Below are 17,482 nucleotides of genomic sequence, written 5' to 3' on the forward strand. Positions count from 1 at the left end.
GTCCTCCCCGTGGCCCCAGCCCCGCTCTCCTGCACCCTCCCCGGCGCCTCCGAGGGCACCCTGCGTGCCTGGCCCGTGAGCTCCGCTGGCCTGCTGGTGCTGCCACCTGCCCTGCCTTCCCCTGGCACCCCGCCCGCCCCTGGCCCCAAACTTTATCAGCGCTCTGGGAGAGAAGAATATGGGCTCTATGATAAGGCTGCATCCTGTTTCCTTTTTCCCCCTGATTTTAAAAGCAACCAAACCAGGAGAAATAGCTGCACAGAATCACACATCCTGCATCCCGCGTCCTCCTCTGCTTCCGAGGCTTCGGCCCAGGGAGCAGCCCCACCCCCACTGCCCCCTCCCCCGCACCTGAGTTTCTCCAGCGTCCAGTAGTGGGTGGCCCCATTCTTCTGGTCCTGGACCTCCACGGCCACAATGGTGCGGGGGAAGGGGCGAGTCTCTCGGTCTTTGGCGGCCTCTGGGGGCAGCAGGTCCGGGGGCAGTGGGGAGTACAGCGTGTCCGTGAGGAGGACAAACTGGAACTGGACCTGTGTCCGGTGAAGATGACCGCCTGTCAGCTCCTTGGAGGGTGGAGCCGGGTCTGGGAGGGCCTCCTTCCGTCTCCCAGAGAGCTGGCTGCCTGTCCCACGCCCGTTCACCGACCCTTCCCACCGGCTGCAGGACAGGAAGCTCCACCTGCTCACTGGCTGCCTGTGCGGCTCCCTCGGTGAGTCCCCAGGCCTCCCGCCAACCGCCCACCCTCCTAGGGGTCCAGGTCGGGGGTCCACCCTGCCTTCCCCAGGAGGCAGAGCATCCCGGCGCAAGTCCCAGCCAGAAGCAGGATGGGTGACACCCGCCCGCCGAGGCCGCAGGCGGCAGGGGCGGCAGGAGCCCACCTTCTTCTTGAGTTCCACGCTGATGGCATTGGCCTCCTTGAGGAAGATGGCATTGCCCCACAGCAGGTCCCGCAGGGACGTGAACTGGTACCACCGCCACTTCCGGAAGGCCCACAGCGCCAGCTCACACTCCCGCTCTGTCCACTGGACTGTGGGGACACGTGCAAGCGGTCGTCACAGACTCAGGGGCTCCGTGTCTGGGGCCCCAATGTCACACTAACCGTCCAGGGAGCCCAGGAAGAAGGACACTGCAGGAAGGCCGGCGCCTGGGAGCCCACCCTCACGCCCCAAAGAGGCTGTCAGCTCCCCAGCACGAGCACCAGTCCAGCTGGAGCTCAGCGAGGACGGGCAGCACAGTGACCTGCTCAGCCCTGTGGCGGCAGCAGTGGGGCAGGGACAGGAGGGCAGACTGGGGTCGGCCCTGCACCCCCTCGGGTAGATGAGTCTAGACAAGGGGGGGGGGCAAGGTCGCATCAGCACAGAGGTGCCGACCAGCTGCCCAGAGGCCGAGGGGGACGTGAGCTCCTGCCTGCGGCCATGCTCAGGCCCCCAGGAGGGCAAGGCCAGCCAGGGGGGCACCCAAGCGAGGGCTCTAAAAGGGGATCCCGAGGTGAGGAGCAGAGACCTTGTCCCCGAGAAGAGTGCCAGCCTCCCCCAGGCGGGACAGGACACGTGCATGGGAGCCCCCACCCTCAGCGGCCTCCTCGCGCTCCAGGCCGCCCCTCCCGGAGCCAGTTCACGTCTGCACAGGCGTGTGCGTGTAACACGGGCGCTTTCCCGCAGCAACACCGCCTCCCGAATCCTGCCTCCCGGGGACAGGCCGGGGACCCCGAGGCAAAGGTGCCAACCAGCTGACCTCCAGGGAGTGGCCTGGGGGCCTGCCTCCTCCCTGAGACCCCTCCCCAGCCCGAGGCCTGGCCCTGCCCCCCTCCGTGCTGGACAGGATCCCTCACCTTCGTCCTCCGGCTCCTCTTCCTCCTCGTTCACTTCGGGGTAGTACCTGGAGTCCATCTGCTTCTGCAGGGCCTCCAGCTTGCTCTCGTAGTCCTGGGCACAGAAGCGAGCCTTATGGCACCACGCAGAGACCAGCCCCTCCGAAGCCCTCCGCCCAGGGCGCCCGGACGCCGGCCACCCTAGCGATGGCCACGGCAGCTAAGCACAGGGCTAGCAAGCAGGGACCCCGGCTCCCCCGGGTCCCAGGTAGGGGCCTGGTGGCGGGCTGCCCTCACCAGCCTCTGCTGCTCCAGCAGGTACGTGGCCTCCTCCCGCTCCCGCCGGTACTGGTCCTCCAGCTCCTGGAGCCTGCAAGGGTGGGCGCAGGTGAGCGCGGGCAGGGCACAGCGGGCCCGGTGCATGGCCCAGGAGCCTCACCTCTGCTCCATCTCCTGCTTCATGTCGATGCCCTGCTTCTCCAGCAGCTCGCGCTGGGCGAAGGCCCAGTCCACGGGCTCGGAGGGCGTCTCTGCACAGGGCGTGCGCTCACGCTCTTGCCTCGCCTGCTCGGGGTGGTTGAACCGGAACACGTGGCTCTTGCCCATGATGATGCGGTTTCCTGGGGGACAGAGAGGAGACCATCCAGAGTTGGGGGACCTCAGGCCTTGAGTGGCCTCAGGAGGGAGGGGGAGGAGAAGGGGGTGCAGGTGCTTCCTCCTACTGGGGCCCCAGCGCCCCCTGCCAGGAGGGCCTCAATCACCACAAGCTGCCTCTCTAGGTCCTCTGTCAGTGTCACCCTCACCCCCACTGGGTGGCCACCTGCCCCACACCCCCAGGACCTGAAGGGGCCTCCTCACCCTCTTCCCAGATCCACCCCCGGCCCCGTCCCTTTCAGCAGCAGTGATGTTTGCAAAACACCGCCTGGGGCTTCGCCACTGTCCCCTCTTCTCCACGGCCTGCAGGTGCCACCCCTGGGGCACCTGCGTACTCCCTGGGCACCCGGGTCCCCGGGCAGCGCCTGCTATCTCTAGACAGTCCTCCTGCGTGCCCCTGGGCACCCATGCCCCGGGCAGTGCCTGCTGTCTCTGGACAGTCCTCCTGCGTACTCCCTGGGCACCCGGGTCCCCGGGCAGTGCCTGCTGTCTCTGGACAGTCCTGCCTAGGGGCCTCTGCGGATGGACCAGCTTCCTGCCAACTTTCTCCAGGAGCCGCAGCTCTGCCTCAGGGCATGCAGCCCAGGCTCAGCCCCTCTCCCCACAAGAGCCCAGGTCTGCAGGCTGGTCCTCCCTCGGCCCCTCTCCAGCCCCCAAGTTCAGCCTCCCCTCCCAGCTGGGGCCCTGCCCCGAGCCCACGGACACCGTGCCCCGCTCAACTGCACCATCTCCCCACCCTGGCTGACAGGGTGAGGACACCGCCCCAGCCACGGTGGCCTCTGATGCCCATGAATCCAGGATGTGTGATGTGTCTCCCACCTGACAGAGCATCTCTAGGGTCCGCAAAGGCAAGACCCTGAGCTAAAAACAAGGCCCTTGAGGGTGGCTGAGGGGCCTGCACATTAGGCTGCCAGGGGTCGCCCCCCGCCCCGGCTTCCCAGCACCACCCCCCCAACTGAAGAGGAAGGGACTCCCTCATTCTTAGCAAAACATCACTGCACACTGTGGTGTGCGGCTTGGCTGGACTGCAGAGCCAAGGGGTGCAGTCAGGCAATGAGGAAGGCCCTGCTGGGGGGCAGCCTGGAGCCGGGGTGGCAGCTGCAATCACGCGACCTCAGGAAAGGCGACCTCCCCCCAGGACACAGCTGAAAGACCTTCAGAGCACACCTGAGGCTTCGCTGAGAGGCTCCCGCCCCCACCAGCTCATGAGCAGCTCCGTGGACAGATGGACGGGCACACTCACACCTCTAGGCGTGTTTTACAACGCAGGGGCACGAAACCCAAGCCAGGGGGCCAGTGTCCTGAAACCAGTGTAGCCCACACCCCGCCGGCTGCCTGGCCGCGGCCCCTCCTCAGTTCCATGGCACACCCACCCCACCAGGGCCTGCGGGACAGGTCCCCACCCTGGGACCCCGCCTCGGCCTGCCCGCAGCATGGACTCAGCTGCCCCACCCCCCACCAGGCCGGTGGTGCTGCCCCGTTGAGAAGCGGAGGAGCGGGGCGCCACGAGGTCCGCCAGGTGCCTGCAGCCCCTCCCCACCTGCCCCACAGTCTGGGAGCAGGAGGGGGCACCTGCGGGGGACGGGGGTGCCCCTCCGGTGCCCCGCTGTACCTGACCGCAGGACGCTGGGCTCTGTGACTTTCTTGCCGTTGACGTACGTGTCTGCGCCCTCACATGGCTCCAGGGTCACCACGGCTACAGGACAGATGAGGGCACAGAGAAGGACCGTGAGGAGTTGCCATCCTGGCCGTGCCTGTCTGAGCCCAGGAGCCCCCCACTCAGGCTGACCATCAGCAGCTCCAGGTGGGGCGGGGGGCGGCCCCCCAGGCCTCGCTCCTCCCCGAGGCACGTCTGAGCCTCAGAAGCGCCGGAGGGATGTCTCAGCCACCCAGAGATGAGGAAAGTGACACCGGCTGGGAGGCCCCACGCCGCTGACCAGCCCGCCCTGCTGGGTCTCCCCGGGGAACGGGAAACAGTGGCTAGCGTGTCCCCGGGAGTCCCAGAGACCCCCCGGGCTTTGTTTCCACCAAGAGGAGGGACAGCTTTGAGGACAGATTTCTGGGAGGACCAACACCCCCAACACTGCTTTAAGGCCACCACCCTGAGGTCACAGAGGCGGCTTCTGTCACTGGTTTGCCACCCAGAGGCTGGCTGGCCGCCTGCCAGGAAACCCGCCCTGTGCTCAGGAGCTGTGGGCACGGGAACAGCACAGCAGGTACCTTCCCAAGAAAGGGGGGTGGTCCCACCCAAGGCCAGCAGTGGGGACAGAGGCCTGAGGGCAGGCCAGCCAGGGAAAGGGACTGACAGCCGCTCCCAGCCCACAGGAGAGCACAGCCTGAGAACAAACAGCCCACCACGGCGCTGGGCTCAGCGGCCTCCTGCCCACAAACACCCCGACAACCGGCTGTGCCCCGGGGAGGGAGCCGAGTCCCCAGCCCAGCCTTCAAAGCACCTTTCGAATGGAAGGGGCCCCTGGGACTGAGGGGGAGCAGGGAGGGGTGACGGCCTGGCCGGGGGCGGACCCAGCAGGCCGCACCCAGGCCTGACCCTCGGCATCAGGGGGCCGCGGGCGGGGCGGGGGCGCCGTACCTTCACCGCCCCCTCGGGAGTCGCTCCGGAAGACGCAGTGCTCCTCTTTGATGAAATGCCCGCTCAGGACGATGTCCTGCCGCTTCTCTGCGTCCTCTCGGCCCACTCTGCGGGTGGCGGGGGGATCAGCACCGGCCGGGCCCAGTGCGCCCACGACACCCACTCTGGCCCGCCCGGTCCCCTGCAGGCAGGGATGCCCAGCTCTCACGTGAGTGCCTATGTGTGGGGCACAAGGACAGCCCCAAACACAGCCTGGCCCGGGGAGCCGCGTGCCCAGAGTGGCCCGCAGCTTCACCGCCAACGCCAAGGCTGGGCAGGTGGCCATGTTCCTGCCGACGCCCTCTGTGGGGGGCCCGCCCTGCACCCCGTGGACCCCCACCTAGTGATCCCGTCCTTGATGTAGTAGAGGAGACACTCAGACATCAGCGGGTCCTCGTTCAGGTTGACGAGATGTGGCGTCTGGGGAGACAGGAGGCCACCGTTCTTGCCGCCTGCTGACCTCTCTCCCCAGGTGCCAGACCACCACCAGCCCTAGACCCAGCCTCTCGGGGACATGGTATCCCCCCAGCCTGGCAGAGAGGACAAGAGGCTTGAAGGAAGACGCCCCCCCCCCCCCAGGAGACTTGGACGGGGACCCCAGAGCCTCGGGGGAAGAGCTGCCGGGTGGCACTTGGGGGACCTGGGCTGGGAGCCCACCTCTGATCACTTGAGGGCCCAGGGCGCTGCTCGGAGGCTGTGGTGGCTCCCTGGACGTGCAGGGCACAGGCTGGACCCCATGGGTCTGGGCCTGGTCCTCTGCCCTAAAACAGGGCTGCAGGTCCCTATTCCCACTGGGGCTCTGGGAGCGGGGTGCTCCAGTGGGGTCCTGGAGCCAGAAGGGGATTTAGCATGCTAGGAAGTGGAGAGGCTCTGAAAGAAGCCCCCTGAGCCACCCGGCTTAGATGCCTGGCCCCGGCCCTGACCACAGGCGGAGCAAAGCATGACCCAAAGCCCGGGACCACTCCCTGCCTGCTGCCCCATCTAAGCACTGCTCTGGGTCCCCCCATCTCATGCCCAGGGCGTCCACTGCAGGCTCTGTTCCTGGGCCTTGGACCCCATTTTCGCGTCCTGTGCTCTCACCCAAGGTCTCTGGGCCCCGGACACTTCCCGAGCTCAGGAAGGTACCCCAAACCCAGTCCTAGGCAGAGATCCTGCCAGGAAGGGCCTGTGCTCGCGCTGCAGGGCCCAGTGGGGGCGCCAGCTGGCCCATGCACTCCTCCAGGGTCATGGGAACACTGCTGGTCTCCGGAGGGGGCATCCCCGTTGTCCCCAGGGACACTCCTGAGCCGTGTCTAGACCAGGAGCCACCAGCAAACCCCTCTGCCACCAACAAAGCCAAAGGGCTGCACAGCCAGTGTCGTGAGGGTACCTGCACCCTGCCCCAGGCTACACCCCCCCCCCCCAGAGACAGAGCACCTGCACGCCAGCTTCACGGGCCCACCCCAGGGGACCCTCCCCCACCCAGGGATGTGAAGCAGCTCAGGAACAATGCACTCCAAACAAAAGCCAAGGCCTACTCAGAAGGGGGTGAAGTGGGACCCACCCCGCCCAGGCCCCCTTCCCCCCAGCTCTGGGCCTCACCACACGCTGCTCGCCAGCCTGGAGCTCGCAGGCACAGAAAGGGCCCAAGGAGCCCGGCCCCATCCCCAGGGAGCAGCCACCTGGGGGATAAGCCCCTTGCACGGTAGTCGGTGCTTCCCTCAGGGCCCCGACGGCACAGCGGGGGCTCCACGAGTCGCCACCTTCAGGGACCAGCAAACTCAGAAATCCTTGGGGGCAAAAGCAGGCTAGGCACTCCCTCGTCAACAAGGTGGCAGAGCCAGGAGAGTCCATGCTGGGGTCAGAACAGACTGCCACCGCCTCCAGGAAGGCTTCCTGGCTTGAAGCTCCGCTCCCAGGGGCTCTAGGGTCTGGGAGTCTTTAGGGTGGGGTGGGTGGCTCTGGGTCCTAGAATCACAGAGACTTTGCCTCTAATGCTCATGCTTCACGGCATCTGACCCACAGAACAGGGGAAGGTGCTCTGCTCCATGTGCGAGCCAGGGCTGTGGACAAGCCAGGCCTGGGCGGAGGAAGGCGGGTCTCTGCTGGGACAGCCAGAACCCCCTTCAGCTGACCCCCAAGGGGTCGGCTGGCTCTCAGCTCGCGTCCAGCCAGGCCCTGCCCATGAGAGGTGCAGGCTTCCTGGGGGCTCCAAGCCCCACATGCTTTAGGACCCCCAGTCTCGCCCAACCTCGAGGAGTCCAGTCGACTCCTCGAGCAGCTAAGTGACCTCTCTGATGTCCTAAGGCCACAGGGACATCCTGCTGTGAGGAGGCGGGGTTGAGGCTCCCACACAAGGAGGGAATGGCTGTGAGCCCTGTGCCTGGAGCTGCTCCTCCTGCTCCCAGGGGGACCCCGCCAGCCTCCCAGAGGACTGACACCCCAAAAGGGGCCACAGCTCGGCCAGCCCTGGCCACATCGGAGCAGCACCAGGGAACACCGGCTCCTACCTTTTTGGGAGAGAACACCCCCAGGGTGCCACCGTCCTCCCTCATGGCCACGCCCATCTCAGCCAGCAGCGCTTCCCTGGGGACAGAGCAGGGGTCAGCACCCACGCCGTGTTTCATCTGGTCAGTGAGTTCGGGTGCCCTCTTGGAGGGACTGACCCCTGACCAGGGACCAGGTCAAGGGGGCCATTGGCGACAGACAGCAGGGTCACTGGGTGAGACGGGATGGGTGTGTCCCACCCTGGACACGGCCACCCCTGGGTGCAGGAGCCCAGAGCAGGGCCCCGGGGCTGCGGCAAGTCCCCAGCCCCACCGCCCACCTCTCCATCCGGATGGCTTCCGTCCGCCGCAGCTTCTCCTCCCAGGTCTCGTTGAGCTCAGCTATGATCTTCTCCGTCTCCTGGAGAGAAGACAGAGTAGAGGGAGGTCAAGGCTGGGGGCAGGCGGAGGACAGCGGCGGACAGAGGCCCGGGGGCCAGGCCGGGGGGGAGAAGAGCCGCCGGGCCTGCAGAGCCCCATCGTGCGCACAAAGGACGCGGGACGTTCTTGCGGAAGCGCCCAGAGAACAAGCCTGGAGAGAGAGACAAACACGCGTGGAGACACTGAGATGCTGGTTCTGAGGCACAGACCTCCCCGGCCACTGCTGGGACGTGACAGCCCCGCATCCGCACCTGCTTGCTGTTTCCTGCCCGGCTCCGCACACCAGGTAGGGCCTCCACACCCCCGGGGGCCCCTTCACTCCAGTGGCCCCCATGTTGGAGGCTGGACCCCTCACCCCAAGTGCCCCCTACATCCCAGGCAGGACCCTTCACCCCATGCGATCCCTTCACCCCAAGTGCCCACCCCACAGCCCAGACAGGACCTTCATCCCAAGTGGAACCTCACGCTTTAAGCGGGTTCCCGCAGGACAAGCGGCCCTAGGCTCCAGGGGGACCTCACGCCCCTCCCCCACCCAGCCTGGGACCGGCCCCCGTGCCTCCACCTCAGTCCCCTCAGGACCCGAGGTCTGGGCTCCCCTCCGCCCCTCCCACCTAGCACCTAGGAAGCCGGTAACCAGAAGCCGGACACCAGCCTGGCCAGGCCGGGCCGGGGGTGGGAACACGCAGGAGAGGCCCTAGGACGCCCGGCCGCCCTTCTCGGCAGATGGCGCCCCAGGCCCCGGAGAGAGAGCACCAACCGACCGCGCGGACCGGCGCCTGGGCAGGGCTGGGACGCAGAGCTCTGCGTCCGCCCTCATGGCTCACCGGGCCTCGGATAAGCCCCGCCGCCCGCCCTCGGAGCAGCCATTCGAGAGGAGGGGTCTCGGCCTGGGCGCCCCGGCCAGCGGCCCGGCGCCCGCTGCTCCGAACCCGGCCCTGCCTCACCTTCAGCCTCTCGATGGCCTCCTCGCTGCCCGGGGCAAACAAGATGCGCTCGTGCAGGCTGGACACGGAGGCGGCACGGCTGGACAGGGCCGAGAGCGAGGACGAGGGGCTCATGCCCACCAGGGCGTTGGTCACTGTGGAGAGATTGTCAGGGGCTTGACTCAACTCCGCCCCGGCCCGGTTACGGTTATTGTTCTCAAGGTCGGACGCGTCTACGGAGGAAGGGAAGGAGAGGGCGGGCAGACGGACGGGAGGAGAGAAAAGAGAGAGCGAGTCGGGAGAGAGCGAGAGGTGAGTGACGAGAAGGCGGCAGACGCAGCCCGAGCTGGGCGCCCAGATGAGCACATGCAAGGCCGCCCCCAGCAGTGGGTCGGCGCCCCCGGGGCCCCTCTGCGCCCTGCCGGCTCCCCTGCGCACACAGCAAGCCGCGCGGCCTCTGCACCTGAGCTGCCTGCGCCTGGAGGCGCTGCAGCGGCCTCCCTGCCCCTGCCCCCCAGCCCTGAGGCTGGTCCGCACCCGGGCGGCCACGTCCGCACCACCGCCCAGGCCACCGAGCAGCCCGAGCCGCGAGGCTGGGGCTGGGCTAACTGTCTGCCTGCTGAGCGCCCCGGCGGAGCCGCACTCCTCCACCCCAAGAAGCGGCTCTGGGTCCAGAGAGTCCCCCACCCCCCGGGCTCCCTGCCCCCAAGGCCCAGGGCTGGGGACTGAGACACCCCCTGGGGTGGGAGGTGCCCGGGCCCCTCCTGGCAGAAGCGGACACACAGCAGAGCAGCGGCAAACGTAGGACAGCACGGGGCGCGGGGAGCCAGGCCCAAGGCCAGTGGGGGGCACAGGCCGGGAGGGCCTGGCAGCATTCAGAGCCCGGGTGTTTCCGGGGGACGGGGGCCCTCCCACACCCGGCAGCGGCCCTGCCTCCGTGCTGAGTGGGGAGCATCCCAGGCCTCTGGGCGCGCTGCTCTGGGGGTCAGAGCCTGACCTCGGCCACATCCAGACTAAGGAGGCTTCGGCGGCCTCCCTGATGCCTCAATTATAGACACGGGGCCGGGGTGGGGGGTGAGAGCCAGGACCACAGCGCACAAGACCTGTGACCCCGTGTCTACCGGGGCACCAGGAGCAACAGGGCTCTCGTCCTCCAGTCCCGAAGTGGGGTGGGTGCGCCCTCCCGGCCCGCCGTGCTGCCCTACGCCCCGCGCGGCCCAGGCGGAAGCAGGGATGCACAGAGAGCAGCGGGGATACACACATTTGGGTCCTCCGGGCACAGTGTTGGCTAAGGGGAGGGAGATGTGGGGGAGAGACAGAAACAGAAGAACAGGTTTGTCTCCAGAGGACACGCCACCACAGGCCGCCATCGGGCAGGTGGCAGCGGTCTTCAGCGGGACACGGGGACTGCTACAACCCCAGCACCGTGGCCTGCCAACGTGGCCTGCCCACGTGGCCTGCCAGGGCCAGTGGCAAACCCAAACCATGCAGCCCGCCCAGGCCCAGGCCCAGGCCAGAACCCAGCCCCCCACATCAGAGGCAGCTCTGCCCCAGAACCCGGAGCAGAGCCCGGGACGCGGGCCAGCGGGGCTGGGAAGGGCAGCCAGGCCCCGCCCGGCCCGCAGCCAGCGGGTGAGAGTCCCAGACAGGAGGCCCCCAGGACCCGCAGCCCCGCTGGCCTGCCCGAGACAGGCGGGCACAGACACTCACTGTCCGTGATGTCGCCGAGACCCTGGGCGTACAGCAGGTCCCGCAGTCGGGTGACCTCGTCCTTCAGCTCGCGGATCAGCTTGTTGTTGGGGTCCTCGTTGATGACAGCGTTACAGCGGATCTGCTTGGCCCGGTCCGCGTACCTGGGCAGCACGGGGAGCTGTGGGCCCAGGGACACTAGGAGCCCCACCGTTGCCCAGCTGCAGGGCCACCTCGGCAGAACCAAGAGCCACTCCCCACCCCGGAGTCGCTGGGGCCACTGACCCAAGGTGGGCTCATCGCTCGGGGAAACAGAGGCCCCAGGAGGGAAGGGGCGGTGTGGTATCTTCTCCCCGGGGCGAGGCCTTTGCCCTGGACTTGCGGGCCCCGGGGGAACGGAGCAAGTCCGACCCACGTCCTGCACCCTTTGCCGAGAGGCTGGAGCACCGACCCAGGCTGCCGAGCACCCTCCCGCACCCCGGGCCGCCCGCCTGGCCGCCCCCGTGTCTCATTAAAGCCCGCGGAGGCCACCACGGCCCACGGGCAGGTGCAGACTGCTCGGCCCACCAGCGCAGCTCTCCCCGCCTGGCCCTGGGCCGCGAGTGGCGGGAAACCGCACGGCCCCAGGAGTCCAAGTGAGACGTGCCCCAAAGCGGCTCCTGGAGGGACCCTGCGGCACCGGCTGGTGGGGGCGCCTCCCCAGGAACACACCTCAGGGTGCTCAGCGTCTCGTCGTAGTTGATGTCCGCGGGGCTCAGCGCCGCCACCATGGCTGTCCTCGAGTTCCCGCCTGTGGGAAGGCATCGGGTGGTCCCAGGGGAGGGTCAGCCCCGCCGCGGCGTCCGTCCCCGTCCCCGTCCCCCGACCCAGGTGCGGCAGAGGGGCTGAGCCGGGAACTCCGAGCGAGCAGACAGCGGGCCTGGCCGCCGGCGCTGCCCGGGCGCCTGACTCCCTCCCCCTCTGGCGGGTGTTGGCCGCACACGGGGCCCCTTCCCCGCCGGCGCGGAGGGAGCCGCGCAGGGTCAGGCCTTCTCCCCGAGAGCAGCCCTTTCTCTTCAATGCAGGTTTCCCTTTTTTGCTTCCCATTTGAAGGTTTCTCGGGATCCCGTCCGGGGTCGCCCGGACCCGCCCCGGGAAACGCCGCCCCCTGGGCCGGCCCTGCTGGGGCCCTGGGGGGAGGCCTCCCTCCGGGCCGCGGCTCAGCGGAAGGGCCGTGCCTTCCCGCGACATTCGTGTCCTCTCTCGGGGCCCAGCTGCCCCGGGGGGCCCCCCAGCGCAGGCCTGGCCGCTCCCGGGGGGCGGGCTCGGCAGCCCCGAGACCCCGAGGGCCGTGGGGGCCGGGCGGCAGCCCCCAGCTCTGCGCGTGGGCGGGGAGGCCCCGGGGCCACCTCCGCGTCGCGGGGGGCGTTCCAGGCTCCTCTGCGCGGCCGGCGGCGGCCTCGAGCCTCACCCAGGTTTTCCCGCAGCAGCCAGGTCAGCACCGAGTCCCGGTAGGGGATGAAGTCCGTCTTCTTCTTCTTCTTGTTCTGCAGGAGAGGCGCGCGCCGCGTCAGCCCAGGCCAGAGCGGCGGCGGCCGGGTCCCCACAGCCCCCGCGCCTCGGCCTGGCAGCCGGCGGCTTCTCCGCTGCCTCCTCCCCGTCCGTCCCCCGCCCCGCGCCGCCCGCCGCCGGGGCTCCGCTCCGGGCCCTGCAGCCCCTTGGCGTCCCCGCGCGCGGCCGCCCGGCGCCGGCGCCCTTCAGGACCGTCCCGAGCGGGTGACAGCGGCCGCCGCCCCCAGAGCGCGGGGACAGGGGCGCCCTCTCCCGCGGAAGCTCCGCGGGGCGCCGCCCTCCTGCTGCGGCTCCGCCGAGGCGCCCGCCCGCCGCCCGCCGCGCTGCCCTCGTTCCCTCACGGCGCCTCGCACGCGCCTCGCACGCGCCTCGCACGCGCCTCGCACGCGCCTCGCACGCGCCTCGCACGCGCCTCGCACGCGCCTCGCACGCGCCTCGCACGCGCCTCGCCGGCCAGTCCTCCGGTTCCCAGCGTCGCCCGCGCTCCCTCCTCCCTGGGCGGCGCCGGCCGCGCTCGCCTCCCCCACGCCGGCCCGCCCGTCCCGCAGCTCCCGCGGCGCCTCGCAGTTCCCGTCTCCTCACGAGCCCCGGAGTCCCCGCTACAGGCCCTCGCGCGGCCCGTGCCCTCGCCCCACGCGGCGCCCCACGCGCTCTCACACCCCCTCGGCAGCTCCGCGCCCGTCTCCCCCCCGCCCGGCCCCCCCGCCCCCCGCGCTAACTCTCCTTTCCCCCGCCCCCCAGGTGCCCCCCGCCGGCCCAGGTCGTGCCCCCCGCCCCCAGAAGCCAGAGGCCAGGAGGGCGCTCACCTTGTTGGGCCCCGAGTCCTGCGAAAGCAAAGGCAGAGGCTGAGTCGCGCGCGGGGAGGGCGCGAGGGGGCGGGAGAGGCCGGGCAGGCCCCGCCCCCGCCGTCCCACCCCGCCCCCTGCCCCGCCCACCCGAGCCTCGCCCACCCTCACACCTGCCCCGCCCCCGCCCCGCACCTCCTCGCCCCATCCCGCGCCACGCCCACACCGGGCTTCTGCTCCGCCCCCACTGCTCTGCTCCTCCCTTCCCTCCCTCCCCCTGCTCTGCCCTCAGCCTCGTGGGGCAGCAGGACCGCGTGTCCAGGGAAGGGCCCACGCCCGCCGCCCAGCAGGCCTGGCTCCTCACCCTGAAGGCCGCGGCCCCTTCCCAGGGACGACCAAGGCCACAGGGCCCACATCCCTGCCCTCCCGGGGAGGGGGGCGACCACCCACAACCCCAGCGACCCTCAGGGCCCTGAGCTCCGGGGAGGGACAGGGCCACTGCTCCATCTCCAGCCCGGGGACACCCCTACCTCTGGGCTTTTCGTGAACTGCTCCCCCCGCCACCCCGGGGGGCAGGATGGGAGGCCCCCCACCGCCCCCGAGCCACTCACCATCTCGGCCAGAGCGGAGATGACCTTGCCCAGGGTGGTCAGGGACTTGTTGATGTTGGCTCCCTCCTGCGGCACACGCGGGGGGGACGTCAGGAAGGCGCGGGCCCGGGGAGCGCCAGCACCCCGACCCCTCCAGGCACCCCGACCAAAGGGGCTCCGGACATGGACTCCACCCCCCCACGCCCCGCCCTGGAGCAGAGCGGCCACCAAGGGCTGCCATACCTTGAGGCGTGTGCCCTTGGCCCCCGTGGAATCGGCCCGCTCGCTCCCGGCCAGGTCCACCAGGCTGATTTTGCTCACCTGAGAGGGCAAACGTGTCACAGGCAGGAGATGTGCTATGCCTTCCCTGGGTGGGCGTCCCTGACCTGCAGGTCTCAGCTTCCTCTGCTTTCTGCTCAGCAGGAGGACAAGGCCACCTGCCCCCCCAGCACCTGGCACTGCCATACTGTTGCCTGCATGCTTGGCACTCTTCACAGGTGTGAGTCCTGGCCCTGCCACCCATTCCATAGACAGGGCACATCGTGTGTGGTGGGATTTGAACCTGGCTTCGGGGAGCCCCCAGCCACAGCTCAGCTGCCTTGAGAGGGCACAGAGCTACCTGGAGCCACTTGGGCACCAGACAGGATCCCACTTACACTCCCATGCCGGGGCCAGCAGCCACATGCACCCTGGGAGGCCCAGCCCCCGCTCCTAAGCCTCAGCTGCTGCGGACAGGACTTGGCAGGTGGGGCCTCTTGGTGCCCGGAACCCGAGGGGTGGGAACAGCAGGCAGCTAGCAGCCAGATAGCTGGTTCCAGCTCCACGCTCCTGCCCTCCCGGGCCTCTGGGAGGACAGCTCCAGGCTGAAGTGCCCCCAAATCATCTGGGACTGAGTGGCCCTAAGTTCCCCTAGTCCCTCTAGGGACCCCAGGGTGCTGATGAGAGAGCCCTGCCCACAGAAGGCAGCTGAAGTGCCCCGGGAGCAGGCCTGGACGGCGGGGAGGGGGGCAGTCAGAGCCATGGAGGGCATCCGCCCTGCTGGCCCCTCTGGGGCCCACGGTCAGTCTGGATGAAGGCCCGGGAGAAGGCCCCTGCCCCGGCCCACTGACAAGGCCAGGGCATGTGGGCACAGCATCTCCCTTGTGCTGCCAGATGCCCCCGGGAGGCCCTGCCCCAGCCTGCACCAGTCCCCAGGGGCCTGCTGTGCCCCGGGCGCTCATGCTTTCCGAGACCCCCGGCCTTCCCCACCGCCCTCCACCCCCCTCCACAGGCCTGGGCACCCCCTTCCTTGCCGCCGTGGTCACCAACAGAACCGCCCAGCAGGAGGCAAGCCCGGGGGCCACAGCGCCTGCACCCAGTCCCTTCCGCACCCAGTCCCTTCCACACCCAGGTGGCGCCAAAGACCAAGGCGAGGTGGCCAACCTCTTGCCAAGGCCCCAGCTGGGCGGGGGACCGCCAGCGCCCTGGGAGGCCAGTCCCGGGCTCGGCCTCCTCGTCCGGCCCGAGCGGCCTGACCCAGCCACACCCCGCGGCCGCCGCCCGCCAAGGCCATGCTCACTTTCTCCGTGGTGATGCTCGTCTCGGCGTCGTGGCGCTTCTGTGTGAAGATGATGTTGAAGACGGCGTGGGAGCGGCTGCTCGTCTCGTTCATGTTCGTGGCCGCCACCGTCCTGGGGAGACAGAAGCCACGTGAGGTGAGCTGCGGCCCTGTGGTCACTAGTACCACCAGCCCACCTGACCTGGTCACCAAGAGTCAGGCCCCTGGGGCTCCCAGGGCTGCCCTGCCCGGCCTGTGAGAGCGAGGCGCTGGGTGGCAGATGGGGCATGGCGACCAGGGCAGACCCTCCTGGGCAGAGAGGCCCAGGACAGCAAGGCCACGAAGACCAGCTGCTTCCGGCTGGCAGCACCTGCAGCCGACCCTGCCCCCAGCCCCGTGCCCTGTCCAGGGGGCCGTTGGCCCTCCGAGCAGGCAAGGCTGGTCCTTCCAGTCTGGCCCCACCCAGAGCCACCACCACCGCTGCAGGGCACACAGCCCGCCGACCCCTGGGAGGGGCAGACCCTGTGTGGCAAACTGTCCCCTGTCCCCTCAAGGGCTGGCGTGTGTCCTGAACAGCCTTAGGCCCACAGGGCCCACATGTCCAAGGGGGCCCCCGGACAGACCCCATGGGGGGACCAACAGGCGCCCCAAGGACAGGCGTCCGTCAGAGGCGCTCACGGTTGCGTGTGCGGTGGGGGGAGGAGGGCACGGACGGCGGGCGCGCCGCCCGCACACACCGGGCCTTGTTCCCTGAGTCCATGAGGTCCTGAATGTCATTGTAGGAGGTGACAGCCAGCTTGGAGAGGTCCTCCACGTAGGGCCCCAGCAGGGGGTGCTCCCTCACACGCAGGTTGCCCTTATTCTTGGGGTTCAGGAGGTCGCGGACCCGCTCGCAGTAAATCTCCATGTAGCTGACCTGTGGGCAGAGATGACATCAGGGCCCCCGAGGCGGGGGGGCGCAGGGGGCACACAGTGGGCCCCAAGCCACCTGGCGGGGCCATGGCCCCGTGTGAACGGGCTGTCAGCCTGGTTCTGGCCCACCCACGACCGTGCTGGGGGACTCGCCCAGGGCAGCCACACTGGGGCCACCTTGGCCGAGGCACAGCCCGGGCCACACAGCTGAGAGGCTCTGTCCCTGCGCCCAGCTCAGAGCAGCTGCTCACCACACTGCGGAGAGGACGCTGTGCCCACTCCAGTGCCCGCTGTGGGACTGGTGTGTCTGCCACGTGCGTGACTGAGGGACAAGCTAAAGGCCCAGAGCGGCGGCGAGGACGGGCTGGGTTAGCAAAGCCCCGCTCGAGGCCCGGACGGCAGGGGCTCCTACCTCCACGGAGTAGGACATGTTATCGTTGGTGGTGTCGTTAATGCGGGAGAACAGGTCCTCGCAGAGCTGCAGGGACAGAGGACACGCAGTCAGACCCGAGGGCCGGCTGTTCCCGGAGCCCCTCCCCGGCCAGACTCGGTCTCCCGGGCCCCCCGCACCCGCCCGTCCACCTGGAGAAGGCCTGCAGCCAAGAGCCGCTGTCTTCTGCTTCACTCCCGGGTCTCCCCACCCGCCATGGATGGTCTCCCACGGCCCACGTGCTCCTCGTGCCCTCCTTGTCTGCAGGGGCTGGGGTCCACCACGCTCCAGCCCACTGGTGCTCTCCCCGTCCTGACCAGGGCAGGACTGACCAGCTCAGATTCGGAGACCCTGCCCGGACCACCAGCCCTTCCAACCCTCCCAGGGAAGGGGTGTCCCCAGCAGGGACCGTCCCCGCCTCTCTGTCTCACGGATGTGACTGCGGTTGGCCCTGCCCCGGGCCAGGGCCCTCCCGCAGCTCCCCATTCCCAGATGGGGGTCCCAGCCTCTTCGGCTGCGCTGGCCTGCCTGCCCCTCCCGCCCTGCCCCCTGACCTCCTCTGGTTTACATTCCTTCCTGGCTCCCTCCTCTCCTGGGGTCTCAGTCGTGCCACCCTGCCCGTCCTGCCCCTGCCGGGGCCCACACCACCCGCCTGGCCCCGCGTGCCTGCGGGATGATGCCCTGCTGGTCCTTCTCCTGCTTGCCCATCATGGTGTAGGACTTGCCGGCCCCGGTCTGCCCGTAGGCGAAGATGCAGACGTTGTAGCCTTCGAAGGCGTGCTGCAGCATCTCCTCGCCGATGTCCCGGTACACCTGCTTCTGGGAGGCGTAGTTGATGTCTTCCGGCTGCAGGACGAGGGGGGGCAGCTGCAGGAGCCTGGGCGGGCCGAGGCCTCAGCCCAGCGTGCTCACCGAGCGCCCACATCACGCCCAGGGCCTCTGGGCACGAAGGCCGGCACCTGGCCTTCCCAGCCACTCCCAGGTGACCAGAGGAGAGGAACCAGTCCTGCGGGGGGGTGGGGGGGGCCAGCTTCTGGACGGAAGGGCGGGAGGAGCTGGCCAGGCT

General features: G+C 69.4%; 1 protein-coding gene across 8 annotated transcripts in view; it reads right to left on the reverse strand.

Annotated features, from left to right (window-relative positions):
* KIF1A (kinesin family member 1A) overlaps positions 1-17,482 on the reverse strand; it is an 85,355-nt gene that overhangs the window by 39,542 nt on the left and 28,331 nt on the right. For 4 of the 8 annotated variants that reach the window (XM_047773979.1, XM_047773977.1, XM_047773974.1 and 1 more), the window contains exons 4-25: positions 17,083-17,262; positions 16,399-16,464; positions 15,812-15,990; positions 15,096-15,207; positions 13,781-13,858; positions 13,559-13,624; positions 12,969-12,986; positions 12,062-12,137; positions 11,323-11,401; positions 10,633-10,775; positions 10,184-10,210; positions 8,944-9,077; positions 7,900-7,979; positions 7,583-7,658; positions 5,434-5,513; positions 5,055-5,161; positions 4,077-4,160; positions 2,250-2,430; positions 2,108-2,180; positions 1,832-1,925; positions 879-1,027; positions 352-530 (exon numbers count right to left, since the gene is read on the reverse strand). In XM_047773979.1, coding sequence (XP_047629935.1) covers positions 352-530; positions 879-1,027; positions 1,832-1,925; positions 2,108-2,180; positions 2,250-2,430; positions 4,077-4,160; positions 5,055-5,161; positions 5,434-5,513; positions 7,583-7,658; positions 7,900-7,979; positions 8,944-9,077; positions 10,184-10,210; positions 10,633-10,775; positions 11,323-11,401; positions 12,062-12,137; positions 12,969-12,986; positions 13,559-13,624; positions 13,781-13,858; positions 15,096-15,207; positions 15,812-15,990; positions 16,399-16,464; positions 17,083-17,262 — 2,261 coding nt within the window. The remainder of the gene's footprint in view (positions 1-351; positions 531-878; positions 1,028-1,831; positions 1,926-2,107; positions 2,181-2,249; positions 2,431-4,076; positions 4,161-5,054; positions 5,162-5,433; positions 5,514-7,582; positions 7,659-7,899; positions 7,980-8,943; positions 9,078-10,183; positions 10,211-10,632; positions 10,776-11,322; positions 11,402-12,061; positions 12,138-12,968; positions 12,987-13,558; positions 13,625-13,780; positions 13,859-15,095; positions 15,208-15,811; positions 15,991-16,398; positions 16,465-17,082; positions 17,263-17,482) is intronic. The other 4 variants (XM_047773978.1, XM_047773976.1, XM_047773975.1 and 1 more) reach the window with 1 other exon arrangement.

This window comes from Phacochoerus africanus, chromosome 3, assembly GCF_016906955.1.
Source record: "Phacochoerus africanus isolate WHEZ1 chromosome 3, ROS_Pafr_v1, whole genome shotgun sequence".
Lineage (NCBI taxonomy): Eukaryota > Metazoa > Chordata > Mammalia > Artiodactyla > Suidae > Phacochoerus > Phacochoerus africanus.